Source organism: Carassius carassius, chromosome 37 (assembly GCF_963082965.1).
Source record: "Carassius carassius chromosome 37, fCarCar2.1, whole genome shotgun sequence".
Taxonomy (NCBI): domain Eukaryota; kingdom Metazoa; phylum Chordata; class Actinopteri; order Cypriniformes; family Cyprinidae; genus Carassius; species Carassius carassius.
In genome coordinates, this window is record NC_081791.1 from 7,936,776 (window position 1) to 7,958,942 (window position 22,167).

Here is a 22,167-nt window from a genome sequence, read left to right on the forward strand (position 1 = left end):
TGCAAAAGACAGACATAGGCAACACGTACCATGTCTTATAGGCCACAGAAATTACTGACTGATTGAGCTTTGGAGATTTGCGATCTTCACTTGATGCCTCTGCAGAAACAGATCTTACAGGAGGTTTGGACAGAAGACAGGTGAGCAATTGCTTTACTACAAATATTGTAATAAATACATCTGCTTTGCTAATAATGCTGATTTATATCTTAGCCTTCCTAACAATGACTCCAAAAGTTCAGTACAGGTGAGTTATACATCAAGTGTACAGTGTGTTTGTGTAAGTTTGTACATGTCTCAATATGTCTCCATTCAAGTGCAAGTTTGCTTTAATGTGAGTCGAAAAGTCTAAAAACACACTTTTTTTAACTCCCAATAAATAACATTCTTGGATAAATGAAAGATAAAGTTATTAAAGTTATTAGCTCATCCACTGAAGCCGATTATGCTTTTACACAAACTTTTAGAGCAGATGCAATTTGAGTGTTGCTGTTGCTAAGATATTATGAAATTCTTGTTAATTTTTGTATTAAAATTTTCTGAAAATCTCAGAAAAAAAGGTACAAAACTAACTGGGTCAATACCCTTTCAAAAGGTGTAACTCTCAAAAGGTGTAAGTCCTAGTATGTATCTTTGAGGTATACCATTTGGGGGTCAGAAAAGTACCTATTAATATTTGTACCTAACACTCTCACAAAAAAAGTACTAAAGCTGCATCTTTGACATTACCTACCCTGGACATACTGATATGTACATTTTAGCTACTAATATGTAACTTTGAGGTACTAATAATAAGGTACTTTCAAAAGTGTACTACACCATTGACAGCCTTTTTATCTGAGAGTGTAATGAAGCAGTTGTGTTTATTGTGTCGGTAGATGGTATGGTCCTCTTGAGTTGTTTTGGTTGTTCGTGAGGCAGATGGGCTTTACACCGAATCCTATTATCAAGTTCTCTGGACTAAACTAGCCTTCATAATCAGCCACACTGATGCCCTCAGCACACTCTCATATAAACACACATGACAGCTTCATCTGCTATTCTGTCTGGACTTTTACTATTGAACCGATGTCATCTCAATAACCATGTCTTCAGAGAAGGTACATCTTAGCTGTTGTGTCTTAGAGCTAAAAGGTTATAAATGTCTTAAATCAATATAATACTGGATGTTTTAGGCAGTAAGTGTTTTTTTCACATACATACTGTTGCTCTGTGATCTAGAAGGTACTGAACAAGCCTAGGTTTGTCAAATGAAGTTAATGCAAGTCTGTTTGATTGATTAGGGTTTTGTGTCAACATACTCATGTCTATTTGATCTTTTGCAGGACATAACATCCAGTAGGTTGTGATTTACATGTTCTCAAGAGCCTTAAAACCAGTTATGCATATGTATATTTTAAGATGGCAGGGAACAATCCTCCTTAAAGACACATTCTGCCTAAATTCCTTTAAGAACTTATCAATGAATCTATATTTTATTAATCTACCCATAATTATATAATCTAACATATTTCCTTAAAGGAAAGCCATTTTATATCAATATTTTGTCTGGAATGCTGTATCTATATCTGGATTCAAGCTGTTTTATAATATCTTTTTTCTCTTTGTGAATAAATTACCTATAAGGCAATACATTTGGGCACTGGATTAAAAAAGCCAAGGGAGCATTTAGCCTTTAAGATAGGTATAGTTCATAGTCTAGGCATTGTGTAATATCTTGACTGACTGAATTGACTCTTTGATCATCAAACTGATTGTATTTGGAAAAGGAAAGCACTGCTTTTCTAATATCGGCAGCAACTGGATTGAGTTTGCTCTTGTTGTTGTTCTAGATGGTTCCTGGTACCTCTTTATTTTGGTTAAAATGCCAGGTTAAAATTAAAAGTAATAAATCTACATTTTTAAGAATGGAATAAATAATTTCATGTTTAATTAATAAAATAATCTATACAATTATTTGTAGAAAAAAAAATCTAAAATATGTTTGGGCACTGAAAGTAATTAAGAACAGGCTTTTTGAACAGATTTCCACGTTTGATATTTTTTAAATGTTGGTTTTTCAAAAACAGGAAATATTTGTTGCATCTGTTTCCTTCTCCCTGTTTAACCATAAATGGATATGTCAGAGAGGGGTTGATCAAGGCCACTGGAGCATGGCACTGAAACTCACTGACCCAAAATAGGTTTTCCTTGAGGAGACATGGCTGAAATTATGAAAAGTGCTTAAACATTAACTCTAATTAAAAAACTAGCCAGTCAGTATTTCTCAGCCAGCCAAGCAGACGCTTTTGGATGCTTATATCATACAGAATCACACTTGAATCTACTGTGGCTAACGGTCTATGAAGGGGTTTTCCATAATGCTAAGCTAGTAAAATCCCCATGGCGGCAGTAATCAAGGATCCCACTGTCTTTGCTCTTTGTTAAAGCGAGGTCTATAAATACTCATTTAAGATCGGAACTAATCAGATTATATGCTCCCCACTCCGTTCAGTACGGATTCAGGCTGTGTAAGAATTAGACTTTCTCCATATCCTCAACCTAGCCTGGCCTCCCTCTGTGTTCTGTACATAAAGAGGTCATGTCTTAAACCGATGTGCCACATCCAGTCAAACAGATTTAACCTCCTTTGTTTGAGCATGCAGTGTTTAATGTACAGAAAATTTGGACTTGATTGTTTGCCTTGAGAAAGGTGTAAACATTGCAGAGATGCATTGTGAAATGCATGATTTATAAAAAGTTGCTTAAATAATAGACTAGCGTATTAAGTCATGCACTTTTCTAATGTATTCTGTACATCATTTTGTTTGCTTTCATTGATGTGTGGCAATGGGTAAGTCCAAAACATCTGCTTAAATTTGCACAACCATCACAAAAATGTACAAAGAAAACCTTGAAATGTGAATGCCATTCATTGTCTTCATTTACAGTGTAGAAGACAAAAAAGAAGAAGCCGGAGGCAGATTCTGGAAAGGCCAACGGAGCTGAAGCCAAACCCAAAAAGAGCAAAGCTAAAAAGAGTGAAGAGTTGTCAGGCGAAGAGGACAGTACGCCCTCAAAGAGTCAGTCTGATGCATCTCAAACATGCAACTAACAAGGGACTTCATCTTATAGGATTCAGATTACTTAAGAAATTATATAAACAAAGGTTATATAGACACTGAATTTCCACGTGTTCAAGTTTGTGCTCAGAAATACATATAGTGTCTACACATCATTGCATTAGATTAAAAAAAGCAAACTACGTCAGAAAAAGTTTGTCAGTTTTGAAATGGATGTTAGTTCACAGTTAATTTGATGAACTACACCTGTGGTTACTCAGATAGGACATGTTGGTCAGTCATTGATCATCATTCAATTGTCAAACAGTTAAAGTGCACTGACATTCAGACATGTCTAGTGCTTAGAGTCAGAACACGTTTGGGGCTAGTGTCATACTGGAATGCTAAAACAAATGTTACTTTTTTATTTATTCAGCTGAAAGCAAAGCAGTAAAGAAAAAGAAAACCGAGAAGGACAAAGAAGAGGCAACAGAGAAGAACATAAAAAAGAAGATCAAGAGTACTCCTAAGAAAAAGAAAGGTATAAGGTTTTTTAATTATCAACTGGAGCAAATAAATATTTTACTAAACATGAAAATCAGTGGTTCTGTAGGGTTGCAGTGATGCTGGAGCCTATACCAGCATCTTGAGTCATATACAGGGAATGAAACAGCACATTTTCTTTTAATACTGCATGACATATTTTAAACTGGAAAGATAGTAAAAGATACAGTACTGGATAGTGTCTCACACACCCAATCATTCATAGGCGCATTGGATAAAAGTGAAAAAAATTAAGAATCCTGAGCAAACTTGCATCATTATGAGATTATAAGCAATGTTTTAGTCATTCTGTCTTCCTCGGGATTACTGTAAAATTGTACGTTTAAAAATGCCAAATGGGACTTAGTTTGTTATGCTTTGGGAATTGATTGGATCGCTATACAAGAGGCAATTGGAGGGGAGTTGAAAGGAAAGTTTCCAATTATGTCAAAAAACCTGTAGAAATCTGCTTGCTTTCTCAATTATTCCATTGGGAGTTGCCTTATTTTATTTTATTTTATTTTACACTTTGCATCAAAATTGCAATGTGACTAATGAGTGTGCACAACACTGATTGGCTGATTGCACCACCAGAACACAAATAGTCACAAACCTTACTAGCAGCTATAGGCATGTAGTGCATGGAGAAATTGTCAATGTCATGCTTTCTGGATCCCTTCAAATAGAAAACATTACATTCGACAACTTTTACAATGATGACATATTGCCAATATATATGTTTCTTGCAAAGATATTTTAAGATATTTTGAAGAATGCTGGTAATCAAACAGTTGTTGGTTCCCATTGACTTCCAGAGTAGGGGGGAAAAAACTATGGGTTTTGGGTTGAAATAATCCTTTAAGTGAAAGAAAGAGGCAGAGCACTTTTTTAAATGTAATTTTCCCCTTGAAATCGGGCTTGCATAGAGCACAAATCTGTGATATTTACCAGTTTTAGTTCTATTTCATAGCCTTAATCATTGATATGATTTGTCCTTCAACCCTGATGTCTTTTTAATCAGATTCCGATGATGAAGATGACGAGGACGACGAAGAGGAGACCTCACAGAAGAAAACTAAAAAGAAAACCACCAAAGAGAGCTCCCCTGCTGGCACCAAAGAAAAGAAATCAAAGGCCAAAGGTCAGCTCAGCGTATTCACACTTGAATGCATGCTAATGAGCGAGGCCAAGGTTCATTCTGAGCTCCGCTCAATTCGTTTCAACAGTCAAGCAGCATTTATGTTATTGTAAGAGTCACTTTGAACTTTGCTGGGGGGTTGGGAGTATTTGCGGTCCCTCAAAACAGAAATCCTGAAGCTTTGGTTTTTAGAGTTTGTTTTTCGCTCTCTGAGCCAATCACTTGAGGTATCGAGTCAGAGGAAGCTGTTAGACAATGGCTTCAGTGTGTGTAACTCTTAATGTCGTTATGTACACATGCATGGGGGTTTGCTGCTCAGGAAGAGGATTAGCGCTAGATCTCGTGAGCTAAGAAGATTAGCCAGAACAATACGCGAGATCTGTCTTAAAGATCACCGCTTCGCTTTATCTGTGAGCTGAAGTGGGGGACTTTCAAGTGAATTTGACTCTTGTTTTTAGTTACGCGTTTAGGGATTTATTTGTTTGTCTTGTGAAGACTTGGCTTCATTTTTCCTGTTGTTCAAAGACAGATGGTGAACTCCTCGGGGGGTGTCTGATCAAGCCACTCGGATAAATAGAGGAGCGACTTCAACAGTTGGAAAACAAAGTCCAGCTGCTAACTAATACGTTTTACCAGACATTCAGCAAAGACACAGATGACTCCTCAGGGGTGTACATTCAGGTTTTATTTAACATTTGAGCAAGTTTAATGCATGATGAGCATGTTTCAAAAGTTTAACAAGGATTGTGGGTGGAGAAAAGACTGAGATATTAGAACTAATGGCTCTCTGAGAAGCTGTTTTGACATTCAAGCTGTCCTCGATGTATTAAATCATTAGCAGCATCATTTCCATATTGAAAGACACAGCTCTTCAGCTGGAAGCTGTACTGATTATCTGGAGCTGGCGCACCTGAATAGCCCCAGGGAGTTCTGGGAACTGGTCCTAACTTGACTATCACATAAGGACTCTCGACTGAATACGCTGTGAATAAACTCTAGCTTCAGTGACTCATACATCAACTCAGGGTTTTGTTGTAAGCTGCCCACCATAGTGGAAAATACTCATCGAATCAAATTTTTTATCCATATTATCTCTGCAGAGAGTAAAGGTGAATCAGAAAGCAAAGGAAAGACAGCCAAGTCTAAAAAGGAGCCAGCGTCCATGTTTCAGATAAATGGAGATAAACCAGATTTTATCGCAAAAAAGAAAGGTAATTTCACTTTTCTTAAAACACTGTACATTGATCATAGTATTGTTAAAGACAACTAGATCTCATGAAGTCTGACAAGAACATCTCTGGGTGATATTTTACCCCAAAATCTAAATAAAATAAAATTGATAAAATGCATAAAATAATAGGCAAATGTGCAGTCTACTGTAATTCTGTGACTTCTCATTTCTGTAAAGTGAAACAAAAATATATCGTTTAAATGTTCAAGTTTGTATACATAATGGAACTATTTTAATTTACTGTGATTAAAAAAAAAAAAAAAAAATCCGGTCTGGATTTCGATGAAAAATAATCAATAATGAAAATAGTTATTAATGCAATACACACACAAACACACATAAATAGATAAATTATTAAAAAAGCAAAGAAGAGTAAAACAATACATGCTTGTTCACAGTGTACTTTGAAGAATATGAATTACTAATAGTGTAATTGTAACATTTGTTGACTGAATCTTGTAAGCATCTGCACCAGTCACCAAGTCTGACAGTGATGAGAGTGAGCCAGAGACTAAACCCAGCAAGAGCAAAAAGAAATCCACTGCCAACTCCACCTCCATGTTTCAGGCTGGAGGAGACAAAGACAAGAAAAAGGACAAGAGTAATAAGGACAAAGAGAAGAACAACAAGAAAAAGAGTGAGTGAAAGATTGAGTGTAAGCGCCCTCTTCGCACAGGAAAACTTCAACTGCTTGTTTGTAACATTCAGACAAAAGCTCAACAACTGTAAGCACATGTGCTTCCCCACAGCCAGGAACAGCACAACTCCTGCTGGACTTCCTTAGTATTTTGTTTATTGACTTATAACATTGTTATCTTCAGGATGCAGTAACATTATCCATGCTACTTCATACAGTCATATTCCATATCTGACAGAAATGTAATGGTGAAATTGTTTTGTTGTTGTTGTTGTTGTTGTTGTTGTAGACAAAGATTAATGTAGCATGTTTTACAATAAAATACTATTTCAGTTTTTCTGCTTCAAAACATTTTCAGCTCTAGTACATCATACATCAAGCGCTTTTATTTTACATTTTCAATGAAAACTCCCTATAATATCACATTTAAACTTTTTTGCTCATATAACAATATAATAACTTCTTGTTTAACATGTAGAGGCTGCTAAATCTGAAGAAAGTGATGATGAGGATACAGAAGTGCCCAGAAAGAAGAAAGGCAAAGGCAGGAAAAGTAAAAAGGTAAGACTACTGTAAACCAAGGGAATGTCATCCTGAAGGGAAAGACTATATGATTTGAACAGTATTATCTTTCTCATGATAGGAGGAGGAGAGGCCTCCTTCACCAGAGATTGAGTTTGATGACCTTGAGGAGTTTGTTCTTCAGCCGGCACCTCAGGGAACCACCATCAAGTGTAAAGTGACGCGAGACAAGCGCGGCATGGACAGAGGCTTCTACCCCACCTATTACCTCCATTTAGACAATGACAAGAAGGTGACTTGCTCTCACTTTTGTGTTCAGACAATTCTACATGGTTTTCTAGTGAATGAGAGGGTGGTTGAAATGCATGGCTCTCGTGAATTTGAGATCCTCTTCCACCCCATCCTGCAGGTTTTCCTATTGGCTGGTCGAAAAAGAAAAAAGAGTGCAACATCAAATTATCTGATATCCATAGATGCCACTGACCTGTCACGGGGCGGAGAAAATTTTATTGGAAAGTTGAGGTAACTTGCATGATAATAAAACATACCAAAACTAGTATGCATTATTGCTGGACTATTGCACTTTCTTCGTTCTCTTCAGGTCCAATCTCATGGGTACCAAGTTCACAGTGTTTGACAACGGTCTCAACCCTGACCGTGCCCTCAGGGACATGTCTAATGCCCGGCAAGAGCTAGCGGCTATCATTTATGTGAGTGCTAATTTCCATTCCACATAAGGTTTCTTGGAGGTTAGAAAATAATTCATTTTTAAAGTATACACTGGTGTTTCTGTCCAGGAGACAAATGTGTTGGGGTTTAAAGGGCCCAGAAAAATGACTGTCATCATCCCAGGGATGGATGATGACAACGAGCGAGTGCCGATACGTCCACGAACCGTGAGTTCAGTCACTAACACACTGCTATATCTGACTGTGATATGCAACAACAAAGGCAAACAAGTTAATTCACAACATATGCTTAGTGGGAAAACGTGCCCCAAAATCTAAAAAATTACTTATACATACAATTCACATTTACGGATGATGTGAACATTAGTGGCAGTTAAACACCAACAACTTTTATTCCTTTTCACATAAATCATAATTATAGGAACTGATTATCGATTAATATAGACTCATGGTCCTTGCAAAACACTGTGTTATGACCACAGAACACTTTTACCATGGCACATGATTTGTATACTAATGCATTTTGATGTTTGCCCAGCTACATATGTTTGGCTATTCTTATGTGGTAAATGTGCTCGGTAGCGCACCTGGTATAATATTGCACTTTATATAAAATATATTTTATACACTCAAGTATAAAACCTGTCAAAGGTGCCACAGTAAAATAGCTTAAAGATTTGGAGAAGAAAGGTAAAATGGCATGGTTGCTTTAGCAAATGCATTTTTATTAAACATTTCGTTTGCTTTAGGGTCGGGTTAAGTGTATGTGGTTTGTTATTTTCAAACATGTTAGAGCATTAACCTTTCTGAACCACTTCACATATCAGACTTTTCACTCTAAATGTGTCACAAAGCATTTCTACAATGAGCTTTGGTTGTAAATTTTCAATGGTGACTATATTATTTTAACACATATTATGAGGCAAAACATGTATTTTTATTTTGAACAGGGATATATCTGTGTCTCAAAACCTAGCACACTAACATGATGTCTGCAACATACATGGCCCAAAACAACATTCCAACTGTAGTGAGATTTCAGAAGTGACAGACTTGAGCCATTATTAAAAGAGAGCATGAACCAAAGAACACTTACTCCTGATTCAGTATTGTAATAAAATTTATATGCATATATAAATTATTTCCTACTTTTTCCTATACATCGTTTTTGCACTGAATAAAATGAAAATTAGAGCTAGTTAAAGCAAATTCTTGGATTGTTTTATGCTCTAAGGACATTTGTTTGTATTTGCTAAAAATGAAGTATTTTAGAATGTAGCATAAGTTTACTGCATATCATTTGAGACATTTTTACGGACCATAAAAACAATGTGTTTTTGTATTGAAGAAATGTGAGATGGCCGTGGAATGAAAAGGCAACTTTAAGTTTACTTCTACATTTAAATACAGAGTTCTGGCATGTAACTCTGGATGGTGTGGTCCAATAGGTCTAACTCAAACTGACCTAATGACATCATTATCACGTGGCACAGCTGATTGGTTCTCTGCTGTATCGGTAACCAATGAGCTCGCTGCTCAGCATTCAAATATATGACTAGGGCCTACTGTAGCAGTTGCAGCTTGCTTAAGAAACCCTCCACCCTCCCCAGCTCCACCTGTTTAGATCTGCTATGAGCTGGTTCATGTATGCTATGGGGGTTATTTCATATATGTTTTATGTGCAGCAGCAATATTTCTTACATGCCCACAGCAGCATGTTGTGGATGTATTGGCAGTAGCAGTTCTCGGTACTTGCTCTGCCGCAGGAGCAGCAGTGTAGCAGATCTATTCTGCCATGACCAAACACATTAACATTGTCATGTACATTACCATGCCAATACCTCTGAGAGTTGTCATTGCAGAACTTCTTTTAACGTAAGTTTTGTGTTTTTAGAATAATGTGTCATTCGTGAGATGCTGCACAATGATTAGATGTGCATATTTGAATAGAAAAACAATGGAAAAGAAGTGTATTGACATGCAAAACTGCACTTAACCATCAGCTAATATTTCCCAAAAATGATAGCTAGTTGGGGAGTTCTGATAACTTATAAACTCAGTTACAACACTCACTACAATAACCAATTATTTGTGCACAACAAATCTGTTATTTTACCTTTAAGGACAACGACAATATACTTATGCGCTACCAAAACAGGCAGATGGACAACCTGATTGAACTCCACAACAAAACTCCAGTTTGGAATGATGATACTGCTTCGTATGTCCTCAACTTCTCTGGTCGGGTCACACAAGCCTCTGTCAAGAACTTCCAGATCGTCCACAGCAAAGACAGTGAGTGATGCTGTTGATATTGACCATTCCTTACCTCTTCAACTGGGATTGCAAAAAATGGGACAAAATGTTACAAATCTGAAATTGGAATTTTGTAGCATATCTGTTGTTTTGATAATTCCATATTATGCTGGAATTGTTCTCAGTTGTTACTATAGCCTGAAAGCTAACCTGACTGTAAACGCTCTCTTTTTCAGACAGCTACATTGTGATGCAGTTTGGAAGAGTGGCAGATGACATGTTTACTCTGGACTATAACTATCCCATGTGTGCAGTGCAAGCCTTTGCTATCGCTCTGTCCAGCTTTGATGGCAAACTGGCCTGCGAATGAACACAAGGCACAAAATTCTTCAACCAAGAGTCACATCTTTGCAATCAACACACGATAACTTCATCATCAGGAAGGACAATGTGTTAATTGAAAATGTTGGACATTTTTATGATTTCCACTGTGCCTGAATGCGACTGGGGTGAACTTCTTCTGGATACAGAAGAGAAACTGACACCAGAGCCAGGCGTTGGACATATATGATGAATGCAGGCTACATAAAAGGATTGAAAATGATTGAAAAATAGTTTGATTTTATTTTGTGTTGTACTGAGATTTATGAATGATATATATATATATATATATATATATATATATATATATATATATATATATATATATATATATATATATATATAATAAAAGTAAATGATCAGTGTGATGTATGTTTTTCTCTCACCATATGCAAAACATAAAAATATACATGTGTGTGCATTTAAATGTCATTTTTTAAATATATAATTTAAAATTTACTAGAGTATGTATACTGAAATTATAGTATTATATTGTTTTTGTTGTTGTTTTACTTTTTCTTTACTATGAATATTTTCTATGTTTTGTTTTGTTCATTTATATTTAATTACTTCCTGCCCATGAGTGAAGGAAGTCAAGGATATGCTTCTCTATAAACTCTAAAAACTGTTTGTTTTTTAATAACATGTTCCATTTTTATGCATGAAAGATGCATTAAAAATGCATTAATATGTAAAAAACTCTATTGCACTTCGTGATGCATATCTGTCAAAGATATATTTTGCCCACTTATGGTGAATTATCAGAGATCTCTGAAATAATAAATCAAATACTGAATGAAAATAAATAATGAATGTACTATTTTTTCATTGTATTTAGTTCTTATGTTTTATTATTATTGTTGTTATTAATAATATTTTTATTTTATTTTTTGAGACACTGAGACAAGCTGGAGGGGAAATGTGGAGCTGCAAACTGCAATTAAATTTGTCCACGCACTTTTGATTTATTACTAAATCATATACTTTATGATGTCCTACAGAAGTTGTCCTTAGGGTGGTGCTGTTTCAACAAGGCTTTGTGGACACCAGGCTTCCAAGGGCCTTGTTCCCACCTATCTGAATGTGTTCAGTCCCCAACACGTCCACTCCAGAATTCACTTTTCTAAATGTGCGTTCTTCAACTGTGACTTAATACACGAGTCTAACACTCGAAACACCCCTTCTTTCTGAAAACACTTCAAAGCTGCTCTCTCTCTCTCTCTCTCTCTCTCTCTCTCTCTCTATATATATATATGTAGCCTATATATATACAGTATATAACCTTTCATATTAAGTGGAGTGGAGTTTAAAATAAATTAAGCCAATTAAAAATTTATTTTGTATTAATTGCACTTTTATGATGCCCAAAAACTATGAATGTGCTTAATGGCCCCCAAAAATTAGCACATAACAACAAAACAGCATAAAATGAAACAAACAAAAAATAAAAATAAAAATAGTAATACATTATTATTATTATTTATTATTATCATCATCATCAGTTGGCTGAGTCAGTTAGGAAAGTACCAGTCATGCCCAAAAATGCAGTCTAGATTTGAAGACACGCTCAGCCAATGGGCGCACTATTGGGTGAGATTTGCTCGTGAAGTTGGAGTAGGTGGAGATTTGACCGCCTCCTCCTTCATGACTCCTCCTCCAGCACTCCGCTCGGTTTCGCCGTGATTTCATACCGAAGTCATACTTTACATTCCAGCTTTACTGTCAAATCTGGAGAAATATTTCTTCTAAAACATCAGCGTGGCTTGCATTTGTAAATGCACTCACGAGATAAAGCCTAAAACCCCGTTTTGCCCACAGTAGAGCAGAGGTTTGCTTTCAAGGTAAGTGCACAACTCTTGTTGCGCTCCTTTGTTTCTTGCAGTCATCGCCCTCGCGCTGCAGTTTTTACATTATTCTCATTTTTGGCATTTTTTTTCGGAACTGCTTCAGTGATGTTGCATCGCTCACTCACACACCTTGCATTACAGATGTAAACTTATTACTGAAATTTCAAAACGCACATGCATCAGTGAAATATGAGCACTGTAGAATGAGTATGAGAAAGTTTGTAGCCTAGTAGCTACTAATTCAGTGGAGCAAATCATTTATTCACGTTTAATTATAGTTTCATTGCTTGCCTCCATGTTTTCTAATTGAGAACAAATAAGTATTGATATACATTTAATTATGTATTTATTATAATTTTTGTAATTAAATTTGTGTTGTTGCTGTTTAACTTAACTAACTAGTATGCGTGCATCATCTGGTCAGTATATTAATTTAATAATTTAGAAGTTTTATTTGTTGTTAAATGTTCTAATATAATTTTTTAATATGATTTCTAAATGACTTGATCAAAATTTGTCTTAAAAATCCACAATTTTCTTTTATTTAATTATTAAAAACAGGCCAGCTGTATAACATGTAATCATAAAAGTTTTAAAACCACTGTTTATGATTCTAGAATAAACTTTAAGAAGTTTAAACCATGCTCTAAAAAGTTGAAAGTGTGTAAATGTGTCTCAAGAAGAAAACTGGGTAAGAATGAATGTAATACTGGCAATGTTTTTGTGTTTTATGTAGGTTAATTAGTTTTAAGTCTCTAAGAATAACTCCTAAAACCCAGCCTGTTCATGACAAAATTAGACTGCTTAGTGTGTTTCTCTGTCTTGAATTATAATGCCCTGTGTTGTGTGTAAAATGATCAGTATGATTCAGTTACAGCTGTTAGAGGGAGTGTAATAATCCCATTCATCAGAAATCGTCTTTTAAGTCATTTAAGATCTTGTGCATCTTGGTTCAGTCATCACACGTGTGACGTGTCAGATCAACGCACCTCTCAGTTTCGCCGTGCAGAGATTGAACAGGTTTTTCAGGTTGTGAAAGGTTACGGTGAGCAATCAGAGGAGAATTTCTTGTAACAAATGTGACAAACTGTAACAGTGGTGCCAAGAAAAAAAATAACTCCAGACGTTTCCTTCAGAACACTTGAAGAACTCTTCTCTCACATAAATGCTCCCCAATAGATGTTATCCCAACTTCATGTTTAGTGATCGTCCACTAAATTCCTTCAAATTCTTTCAGGTGCATCCAGTCAGATTCATCATCATCATCATCATCATCATTATTATTATAGGAACATCTTTTTCATTTCCTGCCATTTTTTTTTTCTTTTTTAAATCTGAATATCTGAACACTCCACTATTTTTGAAAATAGGCTGATTTTCCAACTCCCTTAGAGTTAAACAGTTGATATTTACAGTTTTTGTATTCATTCAGCCGATCCCCGGGTCTGGTGGTAGCACTTTAAGCTTAGCTTAGCATAGATCATTGAATCTGATTAGACCTTTAGCATCTCGCTCAAAAATGACCAAAGTGTTTCTATATTTAATGTACCACGGGTGCAGCAGGCGCAGTGATATTACGCAGCACCTGAAAATAGTCCCCAGCAACTCTGCTATTGCTGCAACTACACAAACTAGCTGGGACTATTTTCAGGCGCTGTGTAATATCAGTGCGCCTGCTGCACCCGTGTTACGGCAGCAAAATTAGTTGATTATTACGCTAGAATGAGAGCATAGTTCCTAGCCATATCAGCCTAGAAAATCTAAACTTTTCATTTTCCATTGTCTTAGTACACAATGTAACTACAGAAGAGACAAGTTTTAAATAGGAAAAAATAGAAACTATTTGGTCATTTTTTTTTTTTGCGGGATGCTAATGGTCTAATCAGATTCAGTGATCTATGCTAAGCTAAGCTAAAAGTGCTCCCGCCAGACCCTGAGATCAGCTAAATGGATACAAAAACGGTAAAACTCAACTCTTTAACTCTAGGAGAGTTGGAAAATGAGCCTGAAAAAAAGTGGAGTGTTCCTTTAAGCAAGAACAGAGTATAGTATGATTTATTTTCCCTTTTATTTTTTATTTATATAGCCATCCATTCAGGCAATAACATTACACAATGTTTAGAAGAACATGGAACATTTTCAGATTTACATCGATTTTTACTCCTCTGTGAATGTAAGAGAATTTTCTTAACCCTGGCTGTGAAGCTGCAAGAGGGCCGGCAAAACATGACAAGTGTGTTTGGTGAGCTCACTGCTTTAAATAGCATTGCAGTGTGTTCTTTGTGCTTCAGACAAGTACACTGTGTGAGGAACAGTAACTTACTGATCAACACGAGTAGTTCTGTCGTCCTTAGGGCTAGAATTTAAGGTTGACCTTGACCCGTTGTTGTGCGTCTCAGCACCTGGGGTGTGGAGCTCAGGTGTGGTGTGTCTGTACATCCAGACTTCAAAATTGTCACTCATTGTATAATTTCCTGTTGATCATCTGGTGTTGGTGGTTTTAGTCTGAACTTAGACATGTGTGACAGATTCTTTCCATATGCGGCATATACCTGCATTGTTTTCCTTAGCCATATGGAAGAATTCAAGTTGATTTTAAAAGGAAACTTTACTTTTTCCAAAAAATCTTTTTTTTTCATCATTCCAAACCCATAATACTTTCATTCATCTTCAAAACAGAAGTGAATAAAATATTAATATATTATTTCAACATTTAGTCCAGCCATTAAAATTTCACGAAACCATTACTTTCATGCTTCAAAAACTTCACGAAGGCATCATGAAAGTAATCCATATAAATTAAGTAGTGCTGTCAACGTTAACGCGTTAACGCATTCGATTAATTTTTGTCTGGTTTAACGTGTCAAAATATTTAACGCAATTAACGCAGCATCCGTATTTTCTGCCATCCGTTGGCTAGCTTTACGTTATATGATCACGCTCTTATTTATTTAAATGCTTTTAAACATTTCAAGCGTGGCAAGACAAAAGAGAATGCGCTGTCTGTGAATGCCCTTATGTGACACATACACACGTAGGCTACACACACACACACAATGCATAGACAGGGCGCCAGAATTCAGTTCTCTTAAGCGCTTGAACTAACAATAAACATCCCAGAGTGCCAGTTTTGTCGATTATCCTCATAAGAGCAATCTTAAATGATTTTATATAAAGTCTAAAATGAACAAAAAGAGAATGAGGCGAGATCCATAGACAGTATATAAACGGTGAGATCCGCGTGTCTGTCTGCTCTTAAAGGGACAGCAGCAAATAAAGATTCCTGTCAGTAAAGTTAAAGAACAAAGGGAACAGAGAAAATGACTCGCTGCTCTTGACTAAATAACTTTTGTAGCTTTAATAAGGATTAACTATTTTATTTATAGTTTATGCAGTGCAGACTGCATATAACTTTGATAACTTTATTAAATTTCTGTATATTTCCTAACTGTTAAGACAGGAAGGGCAGGAGTAAACATGACATTTATTATGTTAGCATTGTTTTAAGTTTACTTAAATTAAAAACTGTTATATTTTTGAAGCCTATTAATAAATAAAAAAAAAAAATCAGTAGCTGTATTAATATCAGTAATACTGGCCTTCATTCATAAAAAGATGCCATTTAAACAAGTATTTAAAATATACTGTCTTTATGTTGTTTCTACATTAATTTGATTAACTGTGAAATTATTACATTAAAAAATATATTAAAAACGTACAAAAACATTTCTTTTTTTATTGCGATTAATTGCGATTAATTAAAAAATGTGTGATTAATCTAGTTAAAGTTTTTAATCGATTGACAGCACTAAAATTAAGCCATTTAATCCGAATATTCTAAAGACACACATTCACTACATTCATATAATGACAAATTTAATTTCGGCTTTGCGTTGGGACGCTGATAAGCCTGTCGTGCTGGATGTACATTATCCTGCTTATTACACAGCCGCCTGCCACAAAATCTGAGAAGAAATATTTGAACACAAAGCTTCTGTGAAGAAAGCAGTTGCTAGCAACAGCAAGTTCAAACTAGACAGACATTTAAGGGATACTGTCCAGTCATTGCACTTATTACACAGCATTTCACCACATAAATAATTATGGCAATAAAAGATATTGATTTATTATCGTTTGTTTGAAACAAGAGAGGGAGTCGGCGATACCAGGATGACACAATGAAATAATTGTACACATAAAATTAAATTGAGTTTTCATATATAAAAACTTTGCTAGCAAAACTTTGCTAGCTTAGCGATGCTAGCAAACAATGTCAGATGAGTCAAGTTTCCTGCTGTTCTTGTGGAGTTTGTGTTTGTATGAAATGTTCCAAATCAGTGATTAATGAGATCTGTGGGTGGTGCTTTCGATGACTGTTGCCAAGGTGAATTGCTATGCTATGGAATGGCTACATATATGATATGATATGGAATGGATACATATGTTACACATGTTGGCAATCACAAGCATGTTAGTCAGGATTTAGGGCGTATAAACGTCTGGAGAGGAAATTGGGAGATGGACAGTGAGCATCTGGGAGTCTGAGAGAAAGCCCCATTGGAAATCATTATAAATATGTAAACATGCACTGTATGATGGTTTTGGGGCAGCTACATATCAGGGATTACATCAGAGAGCAATACTGACAAGCAAGAATCTGTGAAAGTGATGCTCTGTCATGCATATAAACGTTGAGAAAATTGTAGCTTTTCTATGTCCTATACCTTAAGCTTCCATTGGCTGAAAATAACTGGTGAGAGAAAGGTTCAGTTGTGATTATAGAAATGTAATTCACTGTAGTCTCTTTGCTCTTTACACACCATTCCAAATGGATTCTGTCAGATCTTTCTCTAGTGATGTGGCACCTTTATTCATAAAGATATCTGGTAGTTATTTCCTTAACATACTGAGCCTTGGTGCTCATGTGGGAAATGGGAGTTCAAGTCAAGCTTGCAACATTCCTATTTGCTGTATTATTTCTTTACTCATTACTATTTACTCATTGAATTAGAATTGATTTTTGAAATGATTGTTTTCTTGTGGTGTCAAAATAGTAAAATAGTTGTTTTCCGTGATTTCAACATACCCGAAAACGAATACAATAATAATTATTATTAATAATAATAATAATAATAATAATAAAAACTAATTTGTTTTCGTTTACATTTGTTATGAGCAAAAGCTGTATATTTTCATTCCTGTTTCAAACTTCTGAGGATTCAACCCATATTATTTTCCTCATCTTCTTAGTAATTGAAATTAGACATAGCCTAAGGTTTATTTGCAACATAGAGATATGTTGTTATGTGTGTGATTATTATTCACCATAGCTGCTAACTTTTACATATAATATGATTTGATGACATCGGTTACGGCTTTATTTAGTAAATTCAGTATGAGTAACTAACTTTATAATATTTGAGTATTTTACTTTTGATATTACCAATCTACAGAAAAAGTACAGCACTATTAGGCTGTTCTTGGCCTCCGGCTTTCGTAAGTAAGAGGAACAAATGCAGTAAATTGAAATGATGCTCCTTGAAGAAAGGGGGTTGGGATTCTCATAAACTGCAGTAGCAGGTTGTACAAGTTTGACATGGGTTGGGTCCACGGAAGGAAGAGAGAGAAACGCTTCAATCGTGCCTCTTTTTAACATGTCTTTGTCTCTTTCGTGTGTCCAATGTGCAGTCTTCCACCTACCATATATATAAAGTAGGGATGGGCGTTTTCCACAAATATCACATTCGAATATTTGAGCTCACAAAAAACGAATATTCGTTTATTTAAATTAAGTTTAATGAGTCAGACTTTATTTTTCAGCAACATTTGTTTTCGTCATTTTGAACAAGCTTACAATAAGCTTGAACATTACACATCGTGTTTTGTAGCTGAAAACCTTTAACAATGCGTGCAAACATACAAAAGTACAGATTAAAAGCAAAAAAAAAAAAGTGAACAAAGAAAAAACGTAAAGCAGCCTGCAGCAATTAGGCTATTGTACAGAATGTAGCTTACACTTAACTTTTAAACTGTCAGCAAATCTTTTTTGCTTTTTTTTCTATTGTTTCAAATGTTCTTGTTAAGAAATACGGGCATGTAAACATGATTGGGGGAAAGTCGGCTCCTTAGTCTGTTAACAATAAGGCCGGGCGCAGAGATAACGCGCTCTGATGACACAGACGTTGGCGGGACTCACAACGGTGTGCTAAGCGAATACGTTTTGTGAAGCGCTTCGTGTTTTCGTTTCACCGCTGAATGGGATCCTAATCTGGTCGAATACATGGCTCCAGCAAGAACTGTTCCCACTCGTCTCGGCTGGACTCTCTGTAATCATCGCTGGAGAACTGGCTCAGCCTTTTCGGACGAGTGAGCATTGCATCCTCTTCATCGTGGCGACTGCATCCGCACCATTCGCATCAAGGAAAATGTTCTGATAATGTTCAAAAAAGGTTTTTTTTCTTACTTCTCTCATATTTTCATCGAGAAACCTGAGATGTTTGTGCCGAGGGTCTAGGGCAGACGCGAGAAGAGGAGTTTTCACTGCATTCTCCAAGTTAGCTGTGTTTATTCGTTGCTTGAGAGATGCTGCAACAATGATCTTGGATCACTTTCTGTGATTCTCCACGGCATATTTGAAGTACTAGAAGACCGCAGTTCTTTTAGGGGGCGTTCACATATCGCGTCTTTTGCATGCTCAAGTTCGTTATTTCCAATGTAGGCGCGCGGTATGCACGCTCATAATGGAAGCGACGCGGTCGTGATGCGCACGCGGTGCGACGCGGTCCCATTATTTCCAGGCGCGTCCGAACAGCATCGAGTTAAAAACATCTCAACTTTCAGAATCCGCAGGTCATGTGACAAGAACTAAACATTCAGCTTCATCCTTTCCTGTAACAACAAGCGATTTTTTTGTGTGCTGCAAATCCATTTATCCTTTGCTGAAATTTCCGCGTCTTCATGGAGAGAACGCGTCGCCTCAGGAGCGCTTCTGCCCGAGCGCTTTGGAAAGAAGGAGAAAGCGGAGCGCATAGCCTTTTCCACGTCTTATTAGGCGTGATATTTGAATGGCCCCTTAATCATTCATTAATTATTTTTTGCTTGCATACACCTTCAAATATTCCGTGGAGAATCACAAAAAGTGACCAAATTAGGTTTTATTGTGAACTTTTTTTTTTTTTTTTTGCGAAATTCGAATATCATTTTTATTTATCGAATAAATAGAGCAGAACGAATATTCGAATGTTCGACTATCCGTGCACATCCCTAATATAAAGGGCTTTTTACATGGCTGTCAGCGATCTGGACGTGCCTGTGTAGTAGCCATCCTCCTCACTCTGTTATCCTGGAAGACTTGAGAAATCTATTTGATAAATATATTTGAATGTTGTGCAGATTAGACACAAATGTGTTCCTTAAAGATTTTCGATTTTTTTAAAAGGCATTTCTTCAGAGCATCTATACTTTGGTTTAGACAGTTTTGAAGATCAAACTCTAAACCAGGCAAAGCGCTTCTCCATGTAGGGCAGTGTTAGCAGGATGTTGTCAAGTTGCCTGGTGAAATAAAACACACTTAAACTGACGTCGATATAGCATTTAAATTCATATATTCTCTTAACGGCCCATTAAACCATCAGAGGGTTCAGTTTAACTTGCCCATGCCTTAAAATGTCGTCCTTATCTGTAATCCGATCTAGGGCAGCAGCTGCTCGTCTACTTGTTGCCCTGTTGTTCTTTGTGAAAGGGTGTATGTGTGTGCGTGTCAGTGTGTGGGGTGTGCAAGAGGAGGGTTGTTGAGGAGCAAAGACCTTTTCCCTGTTGACAAGCACTGCAGCTGTTTTTCCAAGTCTCCGAAGAGAACTGCCTCCTGTCTGTGCTGCTCAGCCTCTGTAATAGACAATAATGTTTTTATTTGTATTTTTTCTGTTGATTTTGCGGTGAATATATGAAGCCGGTATTCATTAGAGGTTTCTTGAGAATCATTCATCAAAAAACAAGATGTCCTTGCAAATTCGGTCAAATAAATCCAAGTGTTTATAATAGCACAGTGTGGGGTTAAAGGTTTAGACAAGATGCTTCTTTAATGAAAACTGGTTATCCACCAAGAGTGTTGGATGCTTTTGGTTTGTCACTTGATTCTGCAACCCAATGTCTCTCCAGAGGCCAAGCACTGCTAGGTGTCAGTGGGTGACCTTTTCATGATGTCTGCTTGCAGATAAGGCAACATGCTTGAAACCATGGTCAATATTTACTCATCAGGACTACACACAAATACCCAAACTTAAGTTAGAAAATGCACAACAATTTACATGCTTTAAGAAAGAAACTGCCGAACAACTAGTGTGTATGTTGACTGTGTGATTTCTAGTTCAGTTGGCTATCTGACAGTTTCAGGTCTAGAAAGTTGTTTGCTGGTGCATTCATTTATTTATGTGCTTTTTGGCCCTCAGTACTAGTGTGTTATCCAGGTCTTGGTGTTTATTTCTAGATAGCATTGGTTGGAGAAGTGCTGTGTTATGAACCCAGTATACCTAAAACAGCAGTATTGTCCTTGGGGAGAGCTCTGTGTGTTTCCTGAGCCTTAGTGGATGCCTAAATTGGTCAGGCAACCCACACTCCCACTCCCACCCCCTATGATTTCCATGTTCTTCAGGCCTTTTTTGGACTGGGGTGCTCGTAAGCGAGAGGGAAGGAGAGAAGAAGAGAAGGACGGAGTTGCGGGTGACACAACAGATCTCCTGAGAGAGAGAGATAGAGAGACAGACAGAGAGTGTGTTAGCAACACCGTGGCTTTCTTAATAAGGGCATGTCTGGAATGTCAGCCCTTCTCTCTCTGTAGGTCCATACCAGTGGTCCTCTAGGCCTAGTACCTCCTTATGATAACTGCTTTAGCTCCACTCATGCTGTTTCTGAAGTCCAGTATTTTGGTTTTGGTGGTTTTTCTTGCATATTTGCCATATTATGGATATTAGAATCACTAGTTGGGATGAATACTTAAATTCCTCAACTAAAAATTCTGTAAATATTTTAGACTCGGTTAAAAAAATGGTTTTAATGGATTTGGGCCAGAAAAAAGTGATGTTTTTCACTTTTTATTAACCACAGATGTAGTTAAATATAGCTTAGCAGTGATAAATCTATTTTAAAGCATTTATGTCTTGAAGAATGTTGCAGTATTTTTGAATGCAGAGGAGAGTTCACCAAATCCATAGCCACAAAAATGCTTTGTGCGCAGTTTTTATTAGTTAACTGTTTTTCAGATTCATTTTGCATATGGCCTCAGTGACTTTTTTTAAAGAATGAATACACAAATTCAAATAGCAAATAGTCTTTAATAAATCCACACAAGGGTAAATCCCGGACAAAACAGACAGGAGACATATATAGCGACATAGTAGACCGGATGATAAACAGTGAACTGAACACAAATTATATAGGAGGGCTGATGTGGGTAATTAGTGATACATACCTGAACCAAATGGCAATAATCAGACATGAGGGAAAACAGATAGTGATTGTGACAGATTGCACCCCTCCCGAAAGGCGCAACCTCGCTTCGCAGGAACCACAAAGTGAGAGACAAAGGGGGAATTTGGAGGAGGACAAATGAGTGGATTTGGGATGGAGACGGGATGGCAGGAAGACAGGAAAACAATACTGGAGGACTGTCAGACAGAGGACGGACACCCAGGAGGAGAATGATGAACGGAGTCCAGGGCGGAGATGATGGGGGGAGGATCCAAGGAGAAACAGGAGGAGCCAGGGTGGATCAGATAGAGGGAGGAGCCAGGGCAGACCAGATGGAGGGAGAAGACAGGAAGGAGCAGGAGGAGCCAGGCAGGACCCAGGACACAGGCCACAGCCATGGTGGAGCCGACGGAGGGA

At 36.8% G+C, this 22,167-nt stretch overlaps 2 protein-coding genes across 4 annotated transcripts in view; both read left to right on the top strand.

Annotated features, from left to right (window-relative positions):
- The first annotated feature begins 957 nt into the window (after positions 1-957).
- tulp1a (TUB like protein 1a) lies at positions 958-10,703 on the top strand. Of its 2 annotated transcripts, none has more exons than XM_059527281.1 (13): positions 958-1,100; positions 2,936-3,062; positions 3,478-3,582; positions 4,606-4,725; positions 5,823-5,933; positions 6,417-6,590; positions 7,069-7,151; positions 7,234-7,404; positions 7,522-7,634; positions 7,714-7,822; positions 7,910-8,008; positions 9,925-10,096; positions 10,294-10,703. In XM_059527281.1, exons 1-13 carry the CDS (start codon positions 1,086-1,088, stop codon positions 10,425-10,427), a joined length of 1,533 nt encoding a protein of 510 aa, XP_059383264.1. In that variant the 5' UTR covers positions 958-1,085; the 3' UTR covers positions 10,428-10,703. The 2 variants fall into 2 exon arrangements, with proteins under 2 accessions (XP_059383264.1, XP_059383265.1); XM_059527282.1 differs by having other exon boundaries at positions 6,429-6,590.
- A 1,374-nt stretch (positions 10,704-12,077) lies between these two features.
- Positions 12,078-22,167, top strand: part of tead3a (TEA domain family member 3 a) — a 57,805-nt gene continuing 47,715 nt past the window's right edge. The window contains exon 1 of one of the 2 annotated variants that reach the window (XM_059527284.1): positions 12,078-12,279. The gene's annotated coding sequence lies outside the window, so the exon portion shown is untranslated. The remainder of the gene's footprint in view (positions 12,280-22,167) is intronic. The other variant, XM_059527283.1, reaches the window with a different exon arrangement.